Here is a 25,559-nt window from a genome sequence, read left to right as displayed (position 1 = left end):
ATTTTACAAGTATCAGGTAAACTTACTGCTGCCGGTAGTCCAGCAATACTGCTATAAGCCAAAGCTTGAGGAATCACCGTTAGCCCAACGGTAAATCCGGCGACAAGATCTCCAACGGCGTCGTCTGCATTGTACTGGGGCAACCAGTTCAAGACCGGAACTCGTTTGTAGAGAATCTTTTTCCGGAATATACTTTTGCATTTCCTTCTGAACCAGGGACCAATTTCTCGAATTTGGTCTGCGGTTGACTTCTTGTCAGATACTGAAACGAAATGAATTTTAGGATTTATTTTTTTTGCAAGATGACACAAGATATTTTTCCAAATTTTTCAAAAATCTAAAAAGTAATGCTTGGTATTGATTGAATTGTTAAATCAATGCATAAAAAAGGCGGGTAGGTAATGTCAGAGACATAACTGGATGTCGTGAACACGAATAAAATTGGCACACTTCCGAATATCAGTTAGTTGATCGATTGTGTGAATTGTGCAAGCATTCCCCTTCTTCACTACTAGAATATGAAACGATGCACCTACACTAAGGTACGGATAAGTTACATCAAATATTCTGACACAGAATTAAATATTACGAAGTAATTGTTATTGTTCTTTCTAATAAAATAATGATTCCTTCTATGGCGTAGGTGTAGCGTTCAAAACCGATTGTAATTTTTCAATTAAGAAAAAAATAATTCGCTGGGTTGGTCAATCATAAAAAGGCCTATGATATGAAAAGTATGAGATATATCTACAGCTTTCTATATTGATGTTCCTAGCAAATACAAGATCAATACAAAGCGTAGTAGCTTGTGAAGCAGATTTCATATCCAACTTCATATAACACATGGATCAATAAGTCCCGAGACTAAAGCAGAGATGGCGCTCGTAGTAAACAAGTAACCACGTCTTTCTAGAGTACTAACCTTTGCTTGAAACGGGTCAAAATTTTAAGTCGATCTGACCAGAAACAGCTGAGTTATCGATGTTGGAGTAAAGTCGTTTTGTAGTTTGTTTAAAAAATGGAAAAACCGAGTTTCGTGTTTTAATAAAACATTGTTTTTTAATGGGTAAAAACACCGTGCAAGCGAAACAATGGATTGAAAAATGTTATCCGGACTCTTGTCCATCAAAAGCAACGATTTGTCGGTGGTTCGCCGAGTTTAAACGTGTTCGTACCTACACAAATGACGCGGAACGCTCGGGTAGACCTGTGGAAGCCGTTACACCGGAAAATGTGAGTGAAGTGACAACAATTATAATAAAAGATCATAAAGTGAAGCTCCGTGAGATGACACAGATATCACATGGAAGTGTATTTACTATCCTTCATGAAAAATTGAGCATGAAAAAGATTTTTTATAAGTGAGTGCCGCGATTGCTTTCGATGGAACAAAAACAGCAACGAGTCACCCTGCCACAAGTCGATGAAAACAATGGCGAAATTGAACGAATTGGGCTTTGATCTGCTTCCCCACCCCCCATACTCGCCAGATTTAGCCCCCAGTGACTACTGGCTCTTTGCTGATCTTAAAAAAATGCTCCAGGGAAAAAGATTTGGCTCAAATGAGGAGGTCATCGCTGAAACTGAAGCTTATTATGAAGCGAAAGATAAATTTTTTATAAACATGGTATTGAAAAATTGGAAAAACGTTGGAACCATTGTATCACCCTAAAAGGTGATTATATTGATGAATAAAAAAAAAGGCGGGTGGGTAATGTCAGAGACATAACTGGATGTCGTGAATACGAAAACAACTGACATGTTCCTTAACACTTCCGAATATCAATTGTATGAATTATGCACGCATTCCCCTTTTTCACATTTTTCGCAAAAACAAAGAAAGCTTCACTTGATCTCGATTACTGTGAATTTCACACAGCGAAAAGTGCACAAATCTATGCAAACTGTTCTTGATTTGCAGTAAACTGAGGATATTTCCCTACGATTTGCAAACAACAAATCCTATTAGTTCTTTAGAAAACTTTTAGAGCCATTAGAACGGCTGATATTGTGCAATGCTCTCCACCGTTGTTTTTTCCCAATGCTAATGACTGGCAGCTGTGACGTAATCGCTCTTGTCGAAAGCGAAACTAGTTGTGCAGACGACACAAAACACATCTGCTCGCAGTGGCGATACAATCCAAACTGATTCAAGTTTTGTTGAGAGGCTTGTTTCTACCTGATTTCGTTTGTAGCTTTTTCACTAATGGGCGGTCCTAACGGCTATAAAAATAGCCGCATACAGAATTTTATTGTCGATTATTTCATTTCGGATTTGCATATTTTATTGAAAGAAACTATCAATATGCTGTAGGGACTCGTTTCCAGCATTCAGAAGAGACAAATTGCGTAATTCTCTACGACATTAAACTCTGGAACATTTTTCGCAAAAAAAGGCTTCACTTGATCTCGATTGCTGTGAATTTCACACGACAATTTGGTTAGATTTGTGCACGAAAAGTGCACAAATCTAACCAAATTGTTCTTGATTTGCACTAAACTGAGGATAATTACCTGCGATATGCGAAAAACACATCCTAATAGTTCTTTAGAAAAATTTTAGAGCCATTAGAACGGCTGATATTGTGTAATGCTCTCCACCGTTGTTTTTTCCCAATGCTAATGACTAGCAGCTGTGACGTAATCGCTCTTGTCGAAAGCGAAACTAGCTGTGCAGACGACACAAAACACATCTGCTCGCAGTGGCGATAGAATCCAAACTGATTGAATTTTTGTTAAGAGATTTCCTTTTATGTGATTTCGTTTGTAGCTTTTTCACTAATGGGCGGTCCTAACGGCTATAAAAATAGCCGCATATAGAATTTTAATGTCGATTATTTCATTTCGGATTCGCATAATTTATTGAAAGAAACTATCAATATGCTGTAGGGATTCGTTTCTAGCATTCAGAAGGACCAAATTGAGGAACTCACTGCGATATTCACCACTTTTCGGAACATTTTTCTCGGACGATTTGTTGTACAGCAGCAGCTATTTTGTTCTCTTCCTCAGAACGCGTTCTGATTGGCTGGTGTTGACATGGGTCAAATGAGATAGGTTTTTCAATAGTGTACTATTGAAATACTTCAATGCTTTTGCTATACACGTTTAAGTTGAAAAATTTCGATTCTATTGGTAGTTAGATTATATAAATCCTTCCGCAGATCACTGAGCTATGAGCTTTCAAAATACGAGAAAGGCAAACGCGCCATATGAATTATCCTCTTTGATACTCGTTTATACCAAACATTTCAGAAAAATTTAATTTTGAACTATTTGAGATTATGCCACACAACTGAAAATTTTATCATAAAATTGTGATTATATTTCCGATGGCATGTAGCAAAAATCATGTTGATTCGTTAGATACAACAAGAGATATTCACGATCAAAAACTTATCACTCTCTCAGAGGGTAAATTTTAAAAAGGCACCCCATAGTAAAGTAAGTCGTATTCACGACAAAAAATGTTGCAAAACAAATGTTGTTTCCATTGTTAGTCTCGGGACTTATTGATCCATGTGTTACTTGCTCATGAAATTAAAGAATTTAATATTATCTTGTTCTAAAGCATCTATATTGAAATCCCCCACAACTATCGTCGACGTATGTTTACGAGAATATATAAATGAGGCGTACTGGATTTCTTAATCCGCATAGAAACATGAAATATTTTTAGAAAAACTCTTTTTAACTCGAATCGGATCTTTGTATCAAATTGATACAAATCCCAATTTTTTTTTCGAAGTATCTTTTGGAAAGTAATTTTAATGATCGAATTATCAACACTTGAACAAAAAATAAAAACTGTCTTTTTCCTGGGCGATTTTACAAATTCGGATCATTTACCATTGCGAACTTAGTAAATCTCATTTTTTGATTTGTGAACAGTTTTGTAGACAGTTTCAACCCAAACTTAAAATAATGGTCTCCCCTTTCGTATCGTCGCTCTAATTTAAGGACTCAAATTTTAAGTACACTTTATCTTATATTCCTGGAATTGGAAGTCGGTTCCGGATGAAATTCAATAGCAGTCTTTGGGACTTCAACACATTTCATTTGAGTCTAAGTATGTGAAAATCGGTTTCGCCATCTCTGAGAAAATGAAGAGCGTTTTGAAGTTTTTATTTATTTATTTGTTTATTTGTTTGCTTGTTCCATCTGACAATAAAAGTCTTAATGAATATAAAGTTAAGTTATAAAATCGAGGATTGCGACACTTTCTGAACAAACTTATGCGATGATTCACCAAAATCGAATAAATTTTCAACTAGGGAGAAAGTTAGAACACACGCTGCAATAGGTTCGTTGGCTCCAAACGATGTCCGATGGAATCTTCGTTGTAGCAAACCTGTTGATCGTAGAGTTCGTTGTGAAACCCGGAAGTCGATGAGAGACAGGATTTTTGGAGAGTCGATTTCGCCGTTGATAATCTTCGCCACAAACGCAGCTTGTTGAATCTTCCTTCGTCGTTCCAGGGTGTCAAGACCTAACAGGCGACATCCATCAGGGTACGGTGGCAGATCCAAGGGATTTCGCCAGGGAAGGTTTCTTAGCGCAAGCCGAATAAATCTTTTCTGAACACGCTCAATCCGCAAGTTCCAAACGAGTTGATATGGACTCCATACCAAACTGGCATTTTCCAGCAATGGTCGCACTAAGAAACAGTATAACGCCTTCAAACAATGTGGATCCTTAAAATCTCTGCTGATTTTAGCTACGAATCCGAGTTCTTTCGTTGCCTTAGATATTACAGCAGAACGATGATGATTAAATGTGAGTTTTGCATCCAATACAACACCAAGGTCATTAACACGGTCAACTCTTGTAAGTGTTTGTCCATCAATTTTGTAGTCGAAGATTAATGGACGAAGTATTCGGTGAAATGTAATTACTTGACATTTGGCAATGCTGATCACAAGATGGTTTCGTCGACACCATGCGACAAATTCATCTAGCAGTTCTTGAAGATAGTGCAAACAAAAGGGGACCAATATTACTGCCCTGCGGAACTCCTGATTTATTCGTAAACGGAGATGAAACTGAGGTTCCCAATTGTACGCGTAGGACTCTACCACACAAATAGGAACTCAACCATTCAACGAACTTGTGTGATGCACCAAGTCGCATCAGTTTACATAATAGAATTCGGTGGTCTATACGATCAAAAGCCGCTTTTAGATCGGTGTATAATGCATCAATTTGTACCCTTTCCTCCATACGCGAAAAGCAGGTCGAGGTAAAATCGAGCAAATTTGTACTAACGGATCGTCCTGGCATAAATCCATGCTGATCGGTTGATATATAACTTTTTGTACGAGAAAGAACAACAGAGCTGACAACTATTTCGAATAGCTTGGAGGCAGCAGATAGGCTCGTAATACCATGATAATTTCTCACATCCTTTCGATCACCGTTTTTGTAGACTGGAAACATGAACGACTGCTTCCATATCATTGGAAATATACCATGCTCGAACGATTTGTTGAACACGTAACATAATGGTTCGAGCAGAGCAGTTGCACAGCGAGTATAAACGACAGAAGGAATTCCATCAGGTCCAGCCGAGTACGAACTCTTCAGTTTCTTTGTTGCAGCACTGATCATTTCGGGAGTGATTATAAATGTACGCAAATCCACCAAGTTTTCAGGAACATATGATGCGGCGACTTCAGCTTCGACGTTGGAGGCCACTTTCTCAGTAAACACGGAAGCGAAGAATTTAGCAAACCACCACAATTGACCACAATATTCAATACTTTCGGCAACGGGAACTCGAATCCGAAATTAAATGTTTTGGTCATCAACTTACATTACATGCCAAACAGATGAATTCTCTGGGTAGTTCAAAGAATTTTATTCGATTCGAAATTAAATGAATAAAATTGAATTTTTGAGTGCTCATTTTTGCTCACATTACCCTGTAAATCCGAAACCAGAAGTCGGATCCGGCTGAGGTTTTGCGGAAAAGTGAAACCTTTCATATGAATCTAAATTTTTAAGAATAGGACCAACCATCTCCGAGAAAATTAAATGCATACTTCTTGCACATACACAGAGACACACAAATGCACACATTCAGACATTTTGCCATTTCGACAAATTGGTTTGAATGGTGTATGAAACTCGGCTCTCGGCTCAGAAGTCGGTTTTCTCAGTGATTACATGTCCTCTCTATATGAGAAAGGTCACAATAAATAAGCTTCATTTTTTAGCAATAACTTCTTCGTTTGGTCGTTCGATTACTTTTACGCTTTGAAAATTACAAGAACCTTTATAACGCCGATTAAAGCTGATTCAACTCGCTGCTCGCTGAGATTCTACGCAGATGGATTAAGGAAGCTGATGCAGTGATACGAATTATTTTGGAAGTGAACGATAATTTTGTGAAAAAGAGAAACAGATTTGTGGTAAACTAAATGGATTAATAAACCCTGTTTCATACGAACATATATTCATTATGATGAAACGTTCCTTACTTTTCGAATATGACTTGTATTATATGCCATGATTGTGCGCGAATGGAGAAAAAATACTGGTGACAAACAATTCCGTTACGTGTTTAGTTTTAAATTTATTGATAATTAACCATAACGAAATATGTAAGGTAATTGAAACAATGATTATGACAATCTGCTTGGGACGACGCCATTGATGTTCAATAACGATAGATAGCACGTTATTGGCGCCTGTCAATCAATGCATGTTGAAATTAGTATCAGCAGATATCGTAAATTTGGTTGAAACAACAGAAAAAGTAAGCTACAGTTCAAGGCACTTGTAGCTATGTTCACTCTATTAGTCGAGGTGTTATTGATTTTTCGGCGAACAATCGATGGAATTTTTTTCAAAATCATAACTAAATTAGTGTGTATATGCTCACTCAAGTAAACAATCGTATCTTGCTCTTGCCTTGGACAGGTAGTAGATATGTATTAACTAATGGTTTCAAATGACATGACAAGCGGAGGAGCTGAGATTAATATGGGTACGGTTACCCTTCATAAAAAATAGAATATTCGGATTTTGCCAAAAGCTTCTAGTATTGATTGAAACTGCAGCTGATTTCGATTATTTATTTTTCTCAAAGATAAAGATTATTAGGCCGTGGACTGCGACTCATTACAAAGTTTGACGGATATGATATGATATCATATGATGTAACAATTGCAATTTATAGAACGTAAGAAGAACTTTGAGAAAAAACCTGTTTTAATCCACCTAGTGGTGTAATGATGCCTTTCTCATGTACATATAATATTGTGGTATTCTATCCAAAAAATTTCTCTTCGATTTTTGAAAGAAACCAAGAGATTGTTTATGCATAACATACAGAATAAAACAGTGCTTTGAATGCGTAAGCCATCCTTAAGAAAACGAAATGGGTTCACTATTATATGCACTTCCGGCACCGGAACCCGAGAACCGGTATAATCAAAGTCGGTTCGTACGGCCACCAACTAACATGACACACAAACTTTTCTAGTACGCACTCTAAATTACGATCTAAATGTTTGTTGCATCCGAAAATATTTTAAGTGACGGTGTACAATATTGAACACACTTTACCCTATAATCGGTCAAACCATAGCTGAGAAAAGTGAGTGAGATCCATTTTGGTATATATGACCACTATTTCCAGTACTTCCGGAACCGGATACCGGCAACCAGGATAGCCGGAATCGGTTTGTTTAGTTGCCTACTGATAATGACAATCGATTTGTGTAGTTTTGAGACCAGTTTAGAAATTTTTTTACGTGTTTTGTTTCGCCGGTTTAAGTAACGGTGTACAATATTGAACACACTTTACCCTATAATTCCGGAACCGGAAGTCGGATCAGGATGAATTCAGGAATTCCGTATGGGATCGGAAGACCTTTCATTTGAATCTAAGTTGGTGGAAATCGGTCTAACCATCGCTGAGAAAAGTGAATGAGATCTATTTTCGTATATATGACCACTATTTCCGGTATTTCCGGAACCGGATACCGGAAAACCAGGATAGCCGGAATCGGTTTGTTTAGTTGCCTACTGATAATGACTATCGATTTGTGTAGTTTTGAGACCAGTTTAGAAAATTTTTTACGTGTTTTGTTTCGCCGGTTTAAGTAACGGTGTACAATATTGAACACACTTTACCCTATAATACCGGAACCGGAAGTCGGATCCGGATGAAATTCAGGAATTCCGTATGGGATCGGAAAACCTTTCATTTGAATCTAAGTTTGTGGAAATCGGTCTAACCATCGCTGAGAAAAGTGAGTGAGATCTATTTTGGTATATAGGGTAAGGGCTCCCTATTTCATCTCATTTGTAAGGACGTCGCCTTCAAACCTCGATTTAGCCACTAAAATCACAATAACTATTTCATATTACTGCTTCATTCGCCTTGCTCCACATTGAGATTTGATTCACATTCCTTGGAAATTAAAATAATGTTCATAAAACAGCAAAAAACACTTATGAAATGTTCACTACTCTGCTCCTAATTTCATCTCAATGGATTTTTATCCATCCTATCGTTGATCCTTTATTCATCCTATAAATTAGCAATGGCGACAGCAATCAAAACGAAATATTCCACTATTACACTCTCAGGCAGAGATGCCAGATATTTTCAGAGAAAATCTGTATTACCCTGTATAAAAAATCTGTATTTATCTGTATTCACTAATAAAATGAAATTTCTCAACAGATTAAAGGTTAAAGAATGAGAGTTTCATTGAGCATTTATTTTTCATATCTTCGTAATTCACGAAAATATGTAAAGACGAAACTTAATATGAATGTTTTTTCAACCACAATTAAATTTCAATTCCATATACTTTTCTAGATTTAAAAGTTGACTTAATATGCAAACAAACGCAATAAACGCAAGAAGCTGAACCGAGCTGGTGGATGACATTAGCATACCAAAAGAGGGGTATGCTTCCCTCTGTTGGTCTGCTAATATCAGCAAGCCAAAGAGCCCTGCTAATTCAGCAAGCAAAAGGGGACATGTTAGAGTGCAAGCGATAAATCTGCTCAGCTTTACCTCTGACAAGGTCCTTTCAATTTACTGTAAGTGCATTACTCGCTTTGGCTATGCTTTCTCGTGCTCACTCTGTCTAAATGTTTTTTTCTATGTGGATCATCAAATATCTGCACACAAATTTTTACTTCAATTTCTGATTTGTCCGTTGAATAATAAACTTTCATCTCGTCACTGCAATCAAATGCTAAAAGATAGCTCAGACAAAAGCAGTTTAATTTTTCTTTATAACTTTTTGTGAAATCTGTATAAATCTGTATTAAATTTAGGGAATCTGTATAAAATCTGTAATCTGTATTAGATCTGTATGAGGGTGTAAAAATCTGTATAATACAGATAAATCTGTATAAATGGCATCTCTGCTCTCAGGTTCAAAATGTCAGAATTCTTCTTAAAAACGGCCTAATGCCAACTATGAGACAAAATACGATATTTTTAGAACCAGTTTGAAATCATTTCAACGTTTAAAAATTTTTCAGTCGTTTCCGTTACCTTTCGCTTTAAATTTAAAATTTTACTGAAAAGTCAATTTGGCGAACTTTAAATAAAATCAAAACTGTGATTGTTACTATTTATTCATTAGCCCTTCTTAAAACAAAGTGTAGAGCCAGAGATGCCATTTATACAGATTGATATGTATTGTATAGATTTTTGCGATCGCATACTGGTTTAAATCAAAGTACCGATTTTGTAAAGATTTCCTAAATTTAATACAGATTTGTACAGGTTCATAGAAAGAAAGAAGTAAAAATTTAGACTTTTCTCTCTGAGCATCTATTAGTATTTGATTGCAGTAATTCTTTAAAAGTTTATTAATCAACGGACAAATCACATGTTAAAGTGGAAATCTTTTATGCAGATAATTGATTATGAACACTGACAAACATTTATATTAAAATTTGGAACCAAATTGAACTATTTGAAGCCAGATATTTTCATAGAATATGTATTACGTTGCATAGAAAGTCTATATCTGGTCTATCTGTTTTCACTAATAAAATGATGTTAACAGATTTTTTTAGTGAAAACAGATTTAACATCATTTTATTAGTGAAAACAGATATAGAGTTTCTATGCAACGTAATACATATTTTCTATGAAAATATCTGGCATCTCTGTGCACAGCCGATCAAACACACACACACTTCACAGCGTTATGTTGACGTATAGCGGAATGAAACCAGTGCTACTAGATTTGCCACATTTCATTAGTATTTAACATGCTCTACCTGGTAATATTCGAAGCCAAAACAGTTTTATTGAAATATTAATATCAATAATATAATTAAACTAATGTCACGGATACCAAAAAACATACTTTTTGATGAGCTTTTGAAGAAGAAAAACAATTTTTGTTTTGTAACATTATGAGATAACTTGGCAACTTTGCGAAACCAAATGAGATGAAAACAAAGCGCAATCAAGTGAAATAAGTGAAAAACTTTCATCTCATATTTTTAAAGACTTTTATTGTTTGTCGGGTAGTTTTTGAAGTATTAAATCGTTAATTAAACAAGTAGCAAGTGAACATTACTAATTATGAAGTCATCCAGCATTCAATGGTAGTGTAATTGTGCGAAAAAGTGATCATGTTTTGAGACAAATCGATTAGTAGATAATCAGAAACATGACGAACTGTAAATCTTGAGACGAAAATGTGTCCTAAATTGAAAAGTGAGTTTATTTGAAATGAAAAAAACGATAACCGAAGAACTTAAAACCATTTCTTTCAATAGGAAAGTGTGACAATAGCTTTTATAATCATTTTAAAACATTTCACAGTTTGGTTCAGGTAGGTTTTAAAATATTATTCATGTTCAAAGTAATGAGGTGGAGGGATGAGATGGAAATAGGAGCTCAGATGAAATAGGGAGTCGTTGCCCTATGACCACTATTTCCGGTACTTCCGGAACCGGATACCGGCAACCAGGATAGCCGGAATCGGTTTGTTTAGTTACTTACTGATAATGACTATCAATTTGTGTAGTTTTGAGACCAGTTTAGAACATTTTTTTACGTTTTTTGTTTCGCCGGTTTAAGTGACGGTGTACAATATTGAACACACTTCACCCTATAATTCCGGAACCGGAAGTCGGATCCGGATGAAATTCAGGAATTCCGTATGGGATCACGAGACCTTTCATTTGAATCCTAGTTTGTCAAAATCGGTTCAGCCATCTCCGAGAAAACCTTGTGAGATTATTTGACACATACACACACACAGACATTGCTCAGCTCGATGAACTGAGTCGAATGGTATATGACACTTGGCCCTCCGGGCCAATTTTCACTGGTCGGTTTTTCAAGTGATTGCATAACCTTTCTATATGAGAAAGGCAAAAATTGTCTCCGTTTGAAAATGTATTGAAACTTTTTATTGAGGTATTTTCTTTGAAAGTATTTTACACAGATCAAATTTTTACTAAAGATCTGAAATTAGAAATATTTCTGCTATGTTTTTTTCAGTGTCGTAAATAACTAGCGAACTGTCAAAAATAACCATGCTTTCAAGCAGGATTAATTTTGACATCGTCGAAATAACTGCTCGACCGACGACACGACCTGACACTCCGAAGAAAAGTCAGCATTAAAAATGTTCGTAAACGATTTACCACCAGTTACCATAAATTGAGTGACCCCTTACTAATGTTAAAAATGATTTTCTTGAGCAACACTGTTCTAGTTGCTATGAACTAGTTACCAAGGTGTCCTTATTCAAATAAACAAAGTCTTTAAATGTATCGGAATCGTTCTGAATCGTAATTTTGAATTCCGGCCCAATACACAATTTCAGAGCAAAAAAATGTAAATTCTGAGAACAATGGAGAGTCAGTTTAAATCGAAAGAAATAATAGCGTGATTTCTGAAATTATTGAGTTGCTAATAAAGACTTATTTCTATTCATTTTCATTCAGCTTTTTGCCATTGTTACTAAAACGCAACCTTCATCTACATCAAGGGAAAATAATTTTGTCATACCCAGGATATACCAGAATATGCCATCACTGTAAAACACACTCAGATATCAGTAATGACGTACAATCAATTATGAATTAAGAAAAGCATCCTGAAAACCCAATAATTGAGTATCAAGTCTATACCTGAGTTCGTGATACACAAGGCTGGACTTTCTAGAGCACTTATTGACTCTTAGCGTGAAATCGGGTTCATTGCAAACATTTGCAGCTTAAGAATAATTTGATTCTATATAATCACTTACAAATTAGTTTCCTGATAAAAATTGTCAGAATATTATGAATGGTATGATGATGTTGATTTTTTGGATGGTACTTTACAATGCATAGTGAAAAGTTGTAGGATATGCGCGCAAAAAAATGCTAATCGTCATTTAAATAATAATTACTCAAAAAAGGTTCGAAAACTTTAAAATTATGTTGAATACAATCTCTTGTTATTTGATGGTCAAACAAACTAACCTCCGGGTCCTCGGTTTTCGATTCCCGAAGCATCAAAAGTATTGTTCAAAACACTCCACATACAAATTGAATCGATGTCTTATGTATACGATAATAAAGTAAGGAATCGGTGTTATGGATCCGATTTACCTGGTTTTTGTTTTTAATATAATTAACTCATTTTAGTTCGCTTTCTTTTCCTAACATTCGTTTTTTAATATCATTCGTCATTAGGGGTTCAGTTATTATTATCTCAAAAAAAACTTCGGAGCAGTCATCGATAGGAGAGGTTCTAGAATAATGTCTCGATCGTTCGTGCTTGCTCTAACTGATTTTATGCGACAGCGGATAGAAACTTTATTGGTAGACAAGTACAAGACGCAATGCAGCAAATTTTAAAAACGAATTTTCATCTGCCATCATCACTTGTTACAGGATTTCCCTCTGGCATTTGTTCAAATTTTCTGCGTGTAAAACGAATTCAAAATTTGTTTTGTTTACATTCCAAAGTCTAGCTGAAAAGCAGTAACCAAGGTTACGGTAACTGTTATTCAAAATCAATAATTTATCAACAAGTGTAGCCAGTTTGATTTTTTTTCAGGAAATTTCATTTTGACATTCCCAGTTACTGAGGGGTAGTTAAATTTGCGATACAGATTCGATAGGCGAGTGGCAGGTCGTGTCGTCGGCTCGACTGTCTAATTTTATCTAAAAGTAGGTCCTCAGCCTTAGATAACAAATATTTATGTTTTTATACGAAATTATTGAAAGTGTCTGCATAAGACTACAATTTACGATTGTCTATATTGCTTGAGGAAAAGAGTTTTAGATAACATAGCATTCGACGATGTGTTATCCGTGATAATCTCAAACCACTGGTGGAAGACCCTTTAGCCTTTACCAATATTTTCCACCAAGAACAACAATGAACACAACTGCTGTAAATAGTCAAATAAATATTAACTCAGTACACTTTTTAAACTTTTTCGTTAATTATCTTTCAGAGTTGTTTTTAAATACTTATTATTTGAAGAATGTTTGTTTGTGCTGACTGAAGTACTTTTCTGAAGTAGTTAGCATATCTTTGTTACCGAATTGAATTGCACAATCAAACCAAGACTCGACTACAAGTGTGCTACCGATGTATCTTAATGTTACGAGGGAAGTAATTATACTAAAATAACCATTGAATTATGAAACGAACTTGTAATAAATAACGATGATTGGCTTGCTTCAAAAGACGAACATATGGGCGTGGTAACCATCAATGGCCAGAAATGTAGTGAAGATTTGTAGAAAGCAATGGACAATACATTGATTAATTTTTCTTATTCTCCTATTCAAAATTCAAAAAAACACTGATTTCATACCGGTGTACCTGCTATATATGAACCACAAAAAATTGCTTAATAAATATTCGATACAAAAATTAACAGTGATTTTGACAATTGTGATGTAGTCCTACGTCAAAAGTTCGAATAACCATTGTGTTTTTTGCCTTTCTCATATAGAAAAGCTATGTAGTCACTGTGAAAACCGACTTTTGAACGGAACGGAATTGTCATATACCATTCGACTCAGTTCGTCGAGATCACAAAATGTCTGTGTGTGTATATGACAAATAATGTCATTCAATTTTATCAGAAATAGCTGTACCGATTGTCACAACTTCCGGTTCTAGAATTGAAAGGTAATATGTGCAAATCTATGAGAAAATGCGCACTCTAATTTCTCTGAAATTTTTTAACCGTTTTCACAATTTAAATGCAAATAAAAGGTCTTGAAATTTTTTAAAAAGTCTCCGAAATGTTGATCCAGATCCGACTTTCGCTTTCGGTATTACAGCACGATAAGTGAATAATTCTCAATTTCATGAGCGATGTGCAGTTTCATCTAGATCCGACTTCCGGTTCCTAAAATATATGGCGACGAGTGTCAAAACGTTCAAACCGTCGTACAAAATTGAAATTCAATACCGCTACGTGCTGGTACGGAAGAAAAAGCCACCACCGTCTTTCGAACGAATCACACAATGTGCTTTGTTCAATTACGTATAGCTATGTTTTTCAATTTCAATCAATGTTTTGTATTGAAAATCTGTACATAAAAATGATAAGAAATTAAAGCGAACCGATACGAAAAAGTTAGTAAATCGAATCTGAAAATGACAATTACTTTTTGTTCAGAGGTAACGTATTGAAATGTAATTGCAAATCATTTCTTTTTACTATCTCACATAATGACCAAGGCCACCATCTTTCCATCTTTTCAGAAGAAATCTTTGAAAACATGAAGAAATGCGCTAAAATAATTGCAAGAAAAGTCAATATAGATAAACCGTCATTAGCAGATGGAACCATCTTTCTTTCAAATTGTACCCACTCAGGCCCATGCCAAGGATTTCGTTTCGGGAGGGACCCAAAGATAAAAAAATGTTACTAAAGATGTACCTAATTCTTGGTGTGCCTTTTACGGGTGTTTTTAACAGACACTTTAAACTTTTCTACTGGAACTGTTATTGTATTACATTTCTTTAGGTTTACTGTCTTATTATTTCTGTAACACATGTCTGAGACCTTCTAAATAATTATATATCTGTTTTTGATTTCGGGAGGGGCCAGGGACCCTCGCCCCCCCCCCCCCCCCCTCTGTGCACGTGACTGTACCCACTTATTTGTATTATCACAAAACCATGATAACAATTCTGTTCTATAAAAGTGTACTTGCCTTTCTCATATAGAAAGTTATGCAATCACTTGAAAAATTTAGGAAATGAGGAAATTTATCTCGACTGATTTCCTCGTGCTTTAATTGTTAATTCGCAATACGATTCCTAGTAGGATTATTTTAATGGTAAGCAAGTTATCACATAACCTGCTTTTTTAGCTCTGTTTGTGAAATGAAAACATACAAATATGCAAACCAAAGCATGATTGTTTCAACTGTGTGTATATACAATAATTGTAATTCAATTGGTAAACTTACAAATAAAGTCATTGCTGCCCCGGTAGCCAGGTAAGTCTTTATGTTTGACTGAAATACCTAGTGATGCTTGAGAGTTCGCCAAACCATGAATATTGTAGATTTGTGTATTCAGGTTCACCTTGTCCAATTGGGTATCGCTAGATGTCCGCCTGAGAAAAAAAGAGAATTGAAATTATGTAAAATTGTCTGGGAAGTCATGATAGCACATTTGGTGGTGACAGCTTGTTTGTAGTCAATTGTAAAAAAACCATACTGTTGCAAATTGATTTCTGCAACAAAATTGGTTGCTTAAAGTGAATTAAGAATTTAAGCAGCAGGGGACAATGAGGGTACTCGGTGTCATATTGTTCTCATTACCACCTAGATATGGTTGAGTGGCAGTTGGCTCACGGATCGCAGCTACATATATAGCAATTCCACGAAAAAACGAATAAGATCTTTCAGAAATTCGTAATATTTGATACAATTGTCCTACGTCGAAAAATGTTGAAACCGTGTTTTTTCGTCATGTCATATATATAAAAGCTGTAACCGACAAAATAATTTTTTTTCTCTTCGCGCTCTAATGGCTAAACCGATTTCCACAAGCTTAGGCCATTTTGAAAGCTAGTCTTGGGTGTGTCAAGTACGAAGATCAAATGACTGTAGCTTTCGGTTTTAGAGATATTGTCGCTGCAGCACTAATCTGCAATTCGCTGGACAGTCCAGCACAGCGACGTTGCCGAGCGACGTCAATTGAACTGCCATTTCCTATTCATCAACTTATAGAACCATGTTACTTCATACATATTTTGTTGTCTTGTTTATGAACCACGTGCTTCAACATAAATGAATATATTGTCTTGCCTCCATTATCGGAGCACAAAGCGATGGAACATAACATTCTGTATGCGCTTTAAGTTGATAATGTATGTTTAGGAATTGGGTTTGACAATGAACGTTACAAAGGAGAGAATTTCCGTACAATTATGAATGATTAATATATCGCATGACAGTCTACATACTATTGGTGCACAGTGAACTTCGCTGGATCAACATAATCAGGCGAGAGAGACGTCGCTTCCGATTTTTTTTCTACATGCAAAATAATGGTATAGCCTATCGAGATGGCTGAACCGATTTATATTAACTTACGCTTTTTTTAAAGCTACTTTTGAATTGTGGATCAAGTTCGAAGAGTAAACGGCAGCCACTTCTAGTTTCGGAGATATAATGGTTTAGGTGATGTAACCGACAAAACGCATTTTCGTTCTCTCCGCTAACTTTTCTGAAAGATAACTGAACCGATTCTCAAAAACTCGCTTGAAAGCTAGTTATAGGATATATATCCAGATCGAAGATCAAATGACTGTTAGTTTAGGTTTCAGCGATATAATTGAATAAGTGAAGCAACCGACAATATATTTTTTATCTCCGGATCAATCGATTGCGATGTGATCAAACCTAATGTCATTGTTTTAGCTCTATGAAGCAATGTAAACAATGCTCAATACTTCTATTTATCTCATCCTTTAAGTGTATGTACCATAGTAAGGTCAAAAGAAATTCACTAGTATTTCTTCTTTAGAGCATCTTCCTCTCATGTATTTTGTTTTCGACACATTTATAGTTTATAGCTAGGCGTCGGCTTCAGTCCGATGTAGGATTCCAGCATCTTCTCAAAGTTACGTGTCACAATTCCAACGTTGTCAGCCGAAATCAAAAACCTGTGCAAAATTACGGAATATCGTATCACGAATGTCGATTCTCGCTCTTCGACTCATACCGACCAAAGTAATATTTAACAGTTTTATCTACTCAATAGTATCTTATATTAACTCAACTGTTGAGTTATATTATTTCAATTTTAGGTAGAATGCAGATCTCTAAATTTTTGCATATAGAATGGAACTATCTTTGGTTGATGTTTCGATAGCAATGAAAAAACTGTTTTAATCCATCTAGTGGTGTAATGATGCCTTTCTCATATCAATCATACTATCATATATAAAATTTTTAACACACTTTACCCTATATTTCCGGATCCGGATGAAATTCAGAAATTAAGTATGGGACCACAAAACTTTTAATTTGAACCTAAGTTTGTGAAAATCGATCACGCCATCTATGAGAAAAGTTAGAACAGATATTTTAATATTTTTGCTAATTTTACCCCATAACTCCGGAACCGCAAGTCGGATCCAAGTAACATTCAGGAATTTTGTATGGGACCACAATACCTTTTAATGGAGTCTAAGTTTGTGAAAATCGGTCGCGCCATCAATGAGAAAAGTTAGAACACGTTTTTTTCATATTTTTGCACATTTTACCTCATAACTTCGGAAAAGAAATTCAGATTCAAATGGAATTCAGGAATTACGTATGGGACCACAGGGCCTTTCATTTGAACCTAAGTTTGTGAAAAGTTAAAACACATATTTTCCTTTTTTTGCACAATTTACCCCATAGTTCCGGAACCGGAAGTCGGATCCAAATAACATTCAGGAATTTTGTATGGGACCACAAGACCTTTCATTTGAATCTAAGTTTGTAAAAATCGGTTCAGCTATCTCCGGGAGAAGTTAGAGCAAAAATGTGTTACATACACACATACACACACACAGAGAGAGAGAGAGAGAGAGAGACATTTCGCGTACTCGACGAACTGAGTGGAATGGTATATGACACTCGGCCCTCCGGGCCTCGGTTCAAAAGTTGGTTTTCACAGTAATTGCGTAACACTTCTATATGAGAAAGGCAAAAATCGAGTGAAAGAAAACAGTCATAACAACTCAAAACCAAATCAAAAGTAGTCAATCGATAGGTTCCTTTTTCTGTGTGGGTGAGCTAATAGTTAAAACCGATGTGAAATAATTTTATATACATATATCTGGGTGGGTAAACGTTACGTTAAATAATAGTAAACAATCGAACATTCAAAGTTAAGTAAAAATCAAAGGTTCGGTGAAACAAATGATTCAATTTGTTTAGCACTGTTGCTAGAATGAAAATATGAGATTTTAAGGATTTATTACAATTAAATGATATCTAGAGACAAAAAATGGTTTCGATCTGTATAAAATCATAATCACATGGCGGACGAATTTCAGTGTCAATCCGACAGGAAACTGATTGGAAGCGCCGATTAGTGAATCAATCAAACTGAGAAGTCTCATTTCTGATTCAGCAGAAATAAACAATTGAAAGTCATTCTCTAGGACATGTACATGATGAGTATTGTGTGTCGAACACCATTGTTATTTATCGTTTTGATTGCGAATGGCGTACTTGAGAGAAAAGTGTGTTTTTTACATAAACTCAATGGCAACTATTTGCACTGAAGCTTATTGAACGGCATAAAATGAAATTACATTACTGTCTTACAATTACTACTTAATATACAGAAAAAATTTCATTTTTTTGGATTCACTGCACCATACTTCGTAATATACTCCTCGATGGGACCATTGAATTGATTGTCTATAAACAATATTACGACACGATAAGGTGAGTGAATTGTAGCAAACCTATTTGAAGTAATCAGTCAATCGACTATGATCTGCTACATGTTTATAAGACTGTTACAGAGAAGCATGTGATAAATATTTGACAATAGACTGTTATCGATCGATTGACTGAGATTCATGCATGATACCATCGTCCTCGATGAGATGATACATTCAAATGCTTGATAATTAGGAGGAGGAAAACGATAAGACATTGATAATAATTTACTAGTTCCTGCTTCGTGCGTTTTGTAGATTTGATTATTCGAAAATTATAGCGACGTTGAAATCTTCTGAGTTCATTCAAGTGAGTTCCTAAATGGCATTTTGCATACAATTGTTAGTGATTGATTTTCACGCTCACAAAGCCTCTGCTATAGACAGAAAAATGCAAAGATGGCGATTAGTCGAAAATGGTTTGCAACTGTCGGGCGTGAAGTTCGATTGAAGCGTGCCTAGTTCGGAAACAGTACGGATTTTCCTCAGTGTACTGTCTAACATCAACGGTTTTTTGAAAAATTTTGACAGTTTGCCTGACGAAAACATATCATAAATGCGGAAAAAAGTAGATAATAGCTTCATCGAAATGTTGCTTTTTATCTATCAAGCATCGACGAATGAATTACTCTCATTGTACCTTAGAATATAATGGGTTGGATTTAAGCACAACTTTACAAAACATAATTATAGCTCCTCCGTATATCTGAAATCTGATGTTTTTTAAAGAAATCTTACAATTGGTTGCCTATCATACGGACAAATGCTTTAAAATCAAGCAATTTAATTTCGAAAGTTTGTTTCTGTTAAAATTTCAATCTTTGTAATATAAAAACGTACTTAATCCACCTAGCAGTGAGATGATACCTTTTTTTATTGATCCGCATTTCAATGATCGTCGTTTCAAGCGGCAGTTTGAGATTTTAATCACTTATTAGCCTGTAATATCGAAATCGAATCGAATTTGAATCTAAAGTGTGATAATCGATTGAACATTCTATGAGATGTCGAAGTAAGTTCCACTTTAGAGTTTTTCATCATTATTTACGGTACTTCCAGAGCCAGTATTCAGGAACCAGAATAACCCAAAACGATTCGTATGAGCATTATTTAATATGACGAATGAATTGCAATAGTTTTGAGTCCAACTTTGAAGCTTTTTGGGCTTGTCATCTTCTATATCGGTTTGAATTTTAAAAACTCATCATTCTGTAATTCCATAATCGGAAGTCAGAATTGGATAAAATTCATTAATTTTGTATGGGACCATTAATTTGAATTTTTATAATTCTAGGCCAAGTTTGAGAAAACGATTGAGCTTTGAGAAACGATTCAATACTGGAACCGGAATCCGAAAATCGATGTAGCCGAAGTCAGATAAACTCACCTGAGAAGTTTGCATTTGATTCAAAATGTTTGAAAATCAGTGTAAACATCTTTGAGAAATCGTAGTGCGAATTAAATTTTTGGGTACTTTCCAATTCAAAAAATGAATTCCGCTACAACTGAAATAAGTTTATTTGGTTATCGACTATCCAAATCTGCAAATCCGATAAACCTAATTAATTTATGTGAAATGAACATTTTTATACTAATCACCCTGTATTTCCTAAACCAGTAGTCGGATCTGACTAAAAAGCAAGATGTTTTATAGGATCTTAAGACCTTTCATTTGAATCTTGAATGGTTCTTAAATTTCATTTGACTCTTAGATCCGTTCAGCCTTCGTCGAGAAAAAATGAGTTACGTTATTTTAAGTTCGTTTCACATATCATCTTGTAGTTCTGGAACCAGAAGTCGGATCAAATTAAAATTCAGAAACTTTGTTTAGGAGTATACCCAAATTTTCTGATCTCGACGAACTGAATCGAATGGTATATGGGTGTTATGTTCTTCCAGCATCTATTGCTGTAAGTAGTATAAATCAATATAATTATGGAATTGCTTTCAACTCGAAAATGCTGCCACCACGATTATGTTGCCAAAAACGAACCTTGCTATAATCGGTCCGAGGCAAAATATCATGAAAAAGGATACTGTACGCAGTTTTTTTGGTACTTAGAAACAATTGTATGTAACAGTATAAATCGTGTTTCACGTTGCTCCCGAGTGCTCAAAATTCCTACTACTGAAATAAGGCGAAAAGTCACCCACACAAAAATATCGATATCTCCGTTAAAAATGGATGGATTCCAACAATCTATGGCTTGTTGGATAGCTATTACCTTGCGGAATCTGAGTCTAAAAACATATGCCGTTTTCAAGGTCAATTGTGACAAATATTGTCAAAAAACTGAAAATTTTGAAATAAAACTTCGTACAACTCAAAAAGTAAACATTCGATCTCAAAACCATTCAATAGCGTTCAGGGTGACAAGGAGACCTTTTATTTGCGACTAGTTTGATCAAAAGCGGTCCAGCCATCTCTGAGATCTCGACCTCTTTGTTGACAACACACACACGCGGACATTTGCTCAGTTCGTTGAGCTGAATCAAATGGTATATAACATTCGGCCCATTTATTTTTTGAAGTTTGAGTGAATTCTATACCTATTTTTTATATTCATAAAAGAAGGTAAAATAGCAAAGGCGTAACTATCATTCCATTAGTTATCGCAGGTTTCGTCCTTCGCATTCAAACATTGATTGGAAATATATACGATAATTCCTATATAGGACCAAAGTCAGAACCATCGTTGCTGTTTTCTCCATTCGCTGTCAATGGTAATATTGGCCTTTTTTGAAAAAAAGCCGAAATGGATATTAATTTCTCTTGAGTATCCGACTAGAGTTACTCCAACAGCAGCTCATTGCAAATCGTATAATTAGATTTCGACTGTACAGCACCGCCTATGAGATTTTTTTTGACAAAATCATAATGAGATTCAAATTGAACAAATTCCACTGCACTCAGATGTATGCGGTACGGCTTAAATAGAAAAAAAGCAACACTTCAACAAATTATGATAAAGGATGGTTTCCAGGTAAAACATCATTCATAGGAGCAAACTGTATGGACCTACCCAATAAAGTACCTTCGAAAGGTAATCACCATTACAGTATAGATGTGCAATTACTGTTTTGGGCTGTTATTTTTTCATTTTCCTCTCTCTTCATTTCAGTTTTGTCGGATATTTCCCGATTACTTATCATGCACACATATAAATACCGATTTTTGGTTCTGGCTTGTGTTGGAATGGCGAATTGTGGTAGTGGAACTATTTTTATTGCTCATTAAAATGAACCTTGGTGATTTTTTGTTTTTCCACTCAACAATAGCGGAGAAAACTGATTTTACACTTTCCAACAAAGGGTACGATTGTAAATTGCCTTTTAAGATATCGCCAATAAATTCCAATGATGGATTATGCTCAAGCAACTAATAAGCATTAAAACGATGTCGTATATACATACATGTAACTCTGGTACAAAATCACACAGCGCAAAATATTTAGCAGTAATAATGTAATTCTAAAACATAATGTGAGACATTCTATTACAAATCAAACGGATTCCGAGAAAAATATTTGTCGATTTATTAAATCTCATCAATTTTGTTTGTTCTTCTCATAAATTTAGTTGACAAGTGTATCAGAATATTTGATAAAACATTTTTTCTTCGTAGTTATAAATTTTTAAAGATTTGATGAATTCTGATAGAATGCGAAAGCACTTCTTTGAACTATCCCTTCTTTCACATGCATGGTCGAAATTGAATCATTGATTTGCAATGCGAACTTTTTTTGATATGAGAACAGTCGAATAAATTGTATCATGTATTTTTAGAATTGTCTTATTAGCGAAAATCTGCGAATGAATATTATTATGCCACATTTGTTGAACATCTGCAAAAAGTGGCATCCCTGAATGTACGTTTACACCGTTTCTGTCCCGTTCCGTGCACGGTAATATTCTTCCGTAAGTTCCAATGCGTGTATTTACACTTGGTCGGCTAAGTACCGACAGGAAACGATAGGGAACAAGTGTGAACATTGAAACGTGTAAAAGAACATTACCGACCGTACACGGAACTGTGCCGGCACTGAACCGGATCGGAAAGGTGTAAAAAGACCTGAATCCATTGCAGAAGGATAGGTGCACGTTTGGATGAACGAACGAATGTTCGTGCACACATTTCTTCTCGTTGAAAACATTTTACTATCCGTTGAGCTCGTAGCATCCCATTATCGAAATGACGGAATGAGCAATGAATTCTTAATCGATTGCTCGTTTCTGGGTGCTTGATCAACCTGATTGACGATGACATTATTGATATCTGTCATCAGGCCCGTACCCAGGATTTCGTTTCAGGAGGGGCCCAAAGATGAAAAATAATGTTACTGAAGATTGCTGACGTACTTAATTCTCGGTGTGCCTTTTACGGGTGTTTTTAACAGACACTTTAAACTTTTTCACTGGAACTGTTATTGTATTACATTTCTTTACATTTACTGTCTTGTTATTTCTGTAACATGTCTGAGATTTTCTGAATAATTAAATATCTGTTTTTGATTTCGGGAGGGGCCTGGGCCCCTCGGGCCCCCCCTCTGGGTACGTGACTGTCTGTCATTGTTATTGATATTTCGCTCGTTTTATGAATGTGTTAGTTCAAAAGTTAGGTGACATATGCCATTTGATTACACTCCAGCTAGAGGAATGGATGATGCTGATTAAGATATGCTATTTTTTACTTTGCTATACCACTAACGTGACAGGCTAAGGCCAGTGATCTTGTCTGGTAGGCCTGTTTGTTAATTTACAGCGAAATTCTACAGTGTATGCTGGAATTCTAAGCAGTACTGGTTATTTTCTTGTTCTGTATATCCGAAAAACTTTAAGGTTCAAATTAATATATACAGTTATTTAAATTTTTTGTTTTGAAATATAGTGAAAATCAGCACGTAAACGTTCAAAATCGGGAAAGAATAAAAATAAAACTGAAAATTCAGTCCGCATCTTCTCACTCCGATGGATTTCCGAACCAACCGGTCGGAGGCGAAATTCATTCGTAATCGGTTGTTGCACTTGAGTTAGGTTTTGCACGATGACGACACAAATGAACTGCCGATGAATCAAGTTCATCTTTGACAGTTGCCGTGTACTTGTTTTGTTTTGCGACTGCAAGTTAAAAATTGAAAAAATGACGAAAAAGTGCCTGTTAAAAACGTATTCCACAGTGAAAATAACTAAAAAGATTGCCCTGTGTGTGTTTCCAGCATCAAGGAGCGATTTATGTATGAATCTGTTGAGTGTGAGGCGACTTGCAATTTTTACATTCGAACGATGAAGTTCTGATGAAATTTTAAACTGTAAACAAGTACACGTCGACTGTCAAAAAAAGTTCATTCTGTTCATTTTTGTGAGGTTATGTCATGTTCGTGCAAAACCTAGTTGGAATACATTCGGAATTCATTTTGATTTCCACATGGAATTCTCGCCGAAACGGAATTCATTCGGATCTGATAGTGTGGGATATTCCCTTCTTTATATTGCTTTCGAGCAGGATGTTTTTGAAAATGAAGTAAGTAACTACTCGGCTGTCAGTTTACAACCTAAGAGCGCTACATTTAAATAAACAGTGTGTCCCGATATCAAATGTCTTAAGCTTAATAGGATTAAATTATATAATAATTAGATGGTATGCTCCAAACTAGCACCAAAGACGCTGTAGTATCAAAATATGACAAATCGAAGCTCGTACATACAAGTATCTAAGAATATTGTCACCAAGAACGAGACTTTTAGTTCATACTAAGGTATTATTTCATTTCAAAGAAGAACATAATTTGTGTTCAACTGTAGATTGAACTGCTTCTGTCATTTGTTTACCCGTTTTATAAGTTCTTACGCTTATCTCGATTACACAAGAGTAGATTGTTCGGTTGTTGTTTAAGTTCAATGCTACAATTTAAACGTTGTTTACTTTACTATTGTTGTTTATTAAGCAGTTAAGTTTCGTAAATATTTGCTAGAATCGTTTCGACGTACCATTTTTTCGGCGGTAGCTCATTTTTATTTGCTAGCAAATAAAGGAAATACCAGTGCTAATCTCAAGTAGTACTGATTTGATAATTATTTTGGCGGTATCAAAAACGTGCTTCTAGAGAACATATGCAAACTTCCGATTGTTGTTGTTTATGGTCACAATAATTGGTGTCTCACATAAACAAGCAAGTAGTCTTTATTTTCTCCTCTCATGTGTTGTCATAATTGTCTTCAATTAAGATAAGCTATCAAGGGGCTGTAAAACTTTATTGTATCATGCTTGTAAGGATAGGCTTGCACATTCGCTAGGTTTGACGTTTGCTAATAAGATTCCAACGACCTCCGGTGTGGTTTACCCTGTTAGGGTAAATAAAGTTTTCACACGGCCAATTGAGAAACACTTCAGACAAATGTTTCCAAGAGTTTCAGTTTGTCTGACTGTCTAGGCCAGTAATTTCCTACCTGACTTCTTCGCTGTCGCAATGACGGGGTGAGTTTGAGAATAACTGAGCTAGGCGTATTACGTTACAGAGAAAAGCGAAGAAAGGTCTATGAATCATTATTTGAATGCTCATTCGGATTATTCTAATGCGTTGTCCGTATTACATTTGGAACGTTCTTGGACTGGATTTGGAAGAATTCGAAAAAAACTATTATCTT

At 35.5% G+C, this 25,559-nt stretch overlaps 1 protein-coding gene across 5 annotated transcripts in view; it reads right to left on the bottom strand.

Moving 5' to 3' along the window:
- LOC131425354 (sodium-independent sulfate anion transporter-like) overlaps positions 1 to 25,559 on the bottom strand; it is a 62,078-nt gene that overhangs the window by 2,159 nt on the left and 34,360 nt on the right. For all 5 annotated transcript variants that reach the window (XM_058587179.1, XM_058587181.1, XM_058587180.1 and 2 more), the window contains 2 exons: positions 15,433 to 15,581; positions 27 to 262 (listed from right to left, as the gene is read on the bottom strand). In XM_058587179.1, the coding sequence (XP_058443162.1) occupies positions 27 to 262; positions 15,433 to 15,581 (385 nt within the window). The remainder of the gene's footprint in view (positions 1 to 26; positions 263 to 15,432; positions 15,582 to 25,559) is intronic.

The sequence above is a fragment of the Malaya genurostris genome, chromosome 1 (genome assembly GCF_030247185.1).
Source record: "Malaya genurostris strain Urasoe2022 chromosome 1, Malgen_1.1, whole genome shotgun sequence".
NCBI classification, from domain to species: Eukaryota; Metazoa; Arthropoda; class Insecta; order Diptera; family Culicidae; genus Malaya; species Malaya genurostris.
This window is presented reverse-complemented; position numbering and strand designations above follow the sequence as displayed.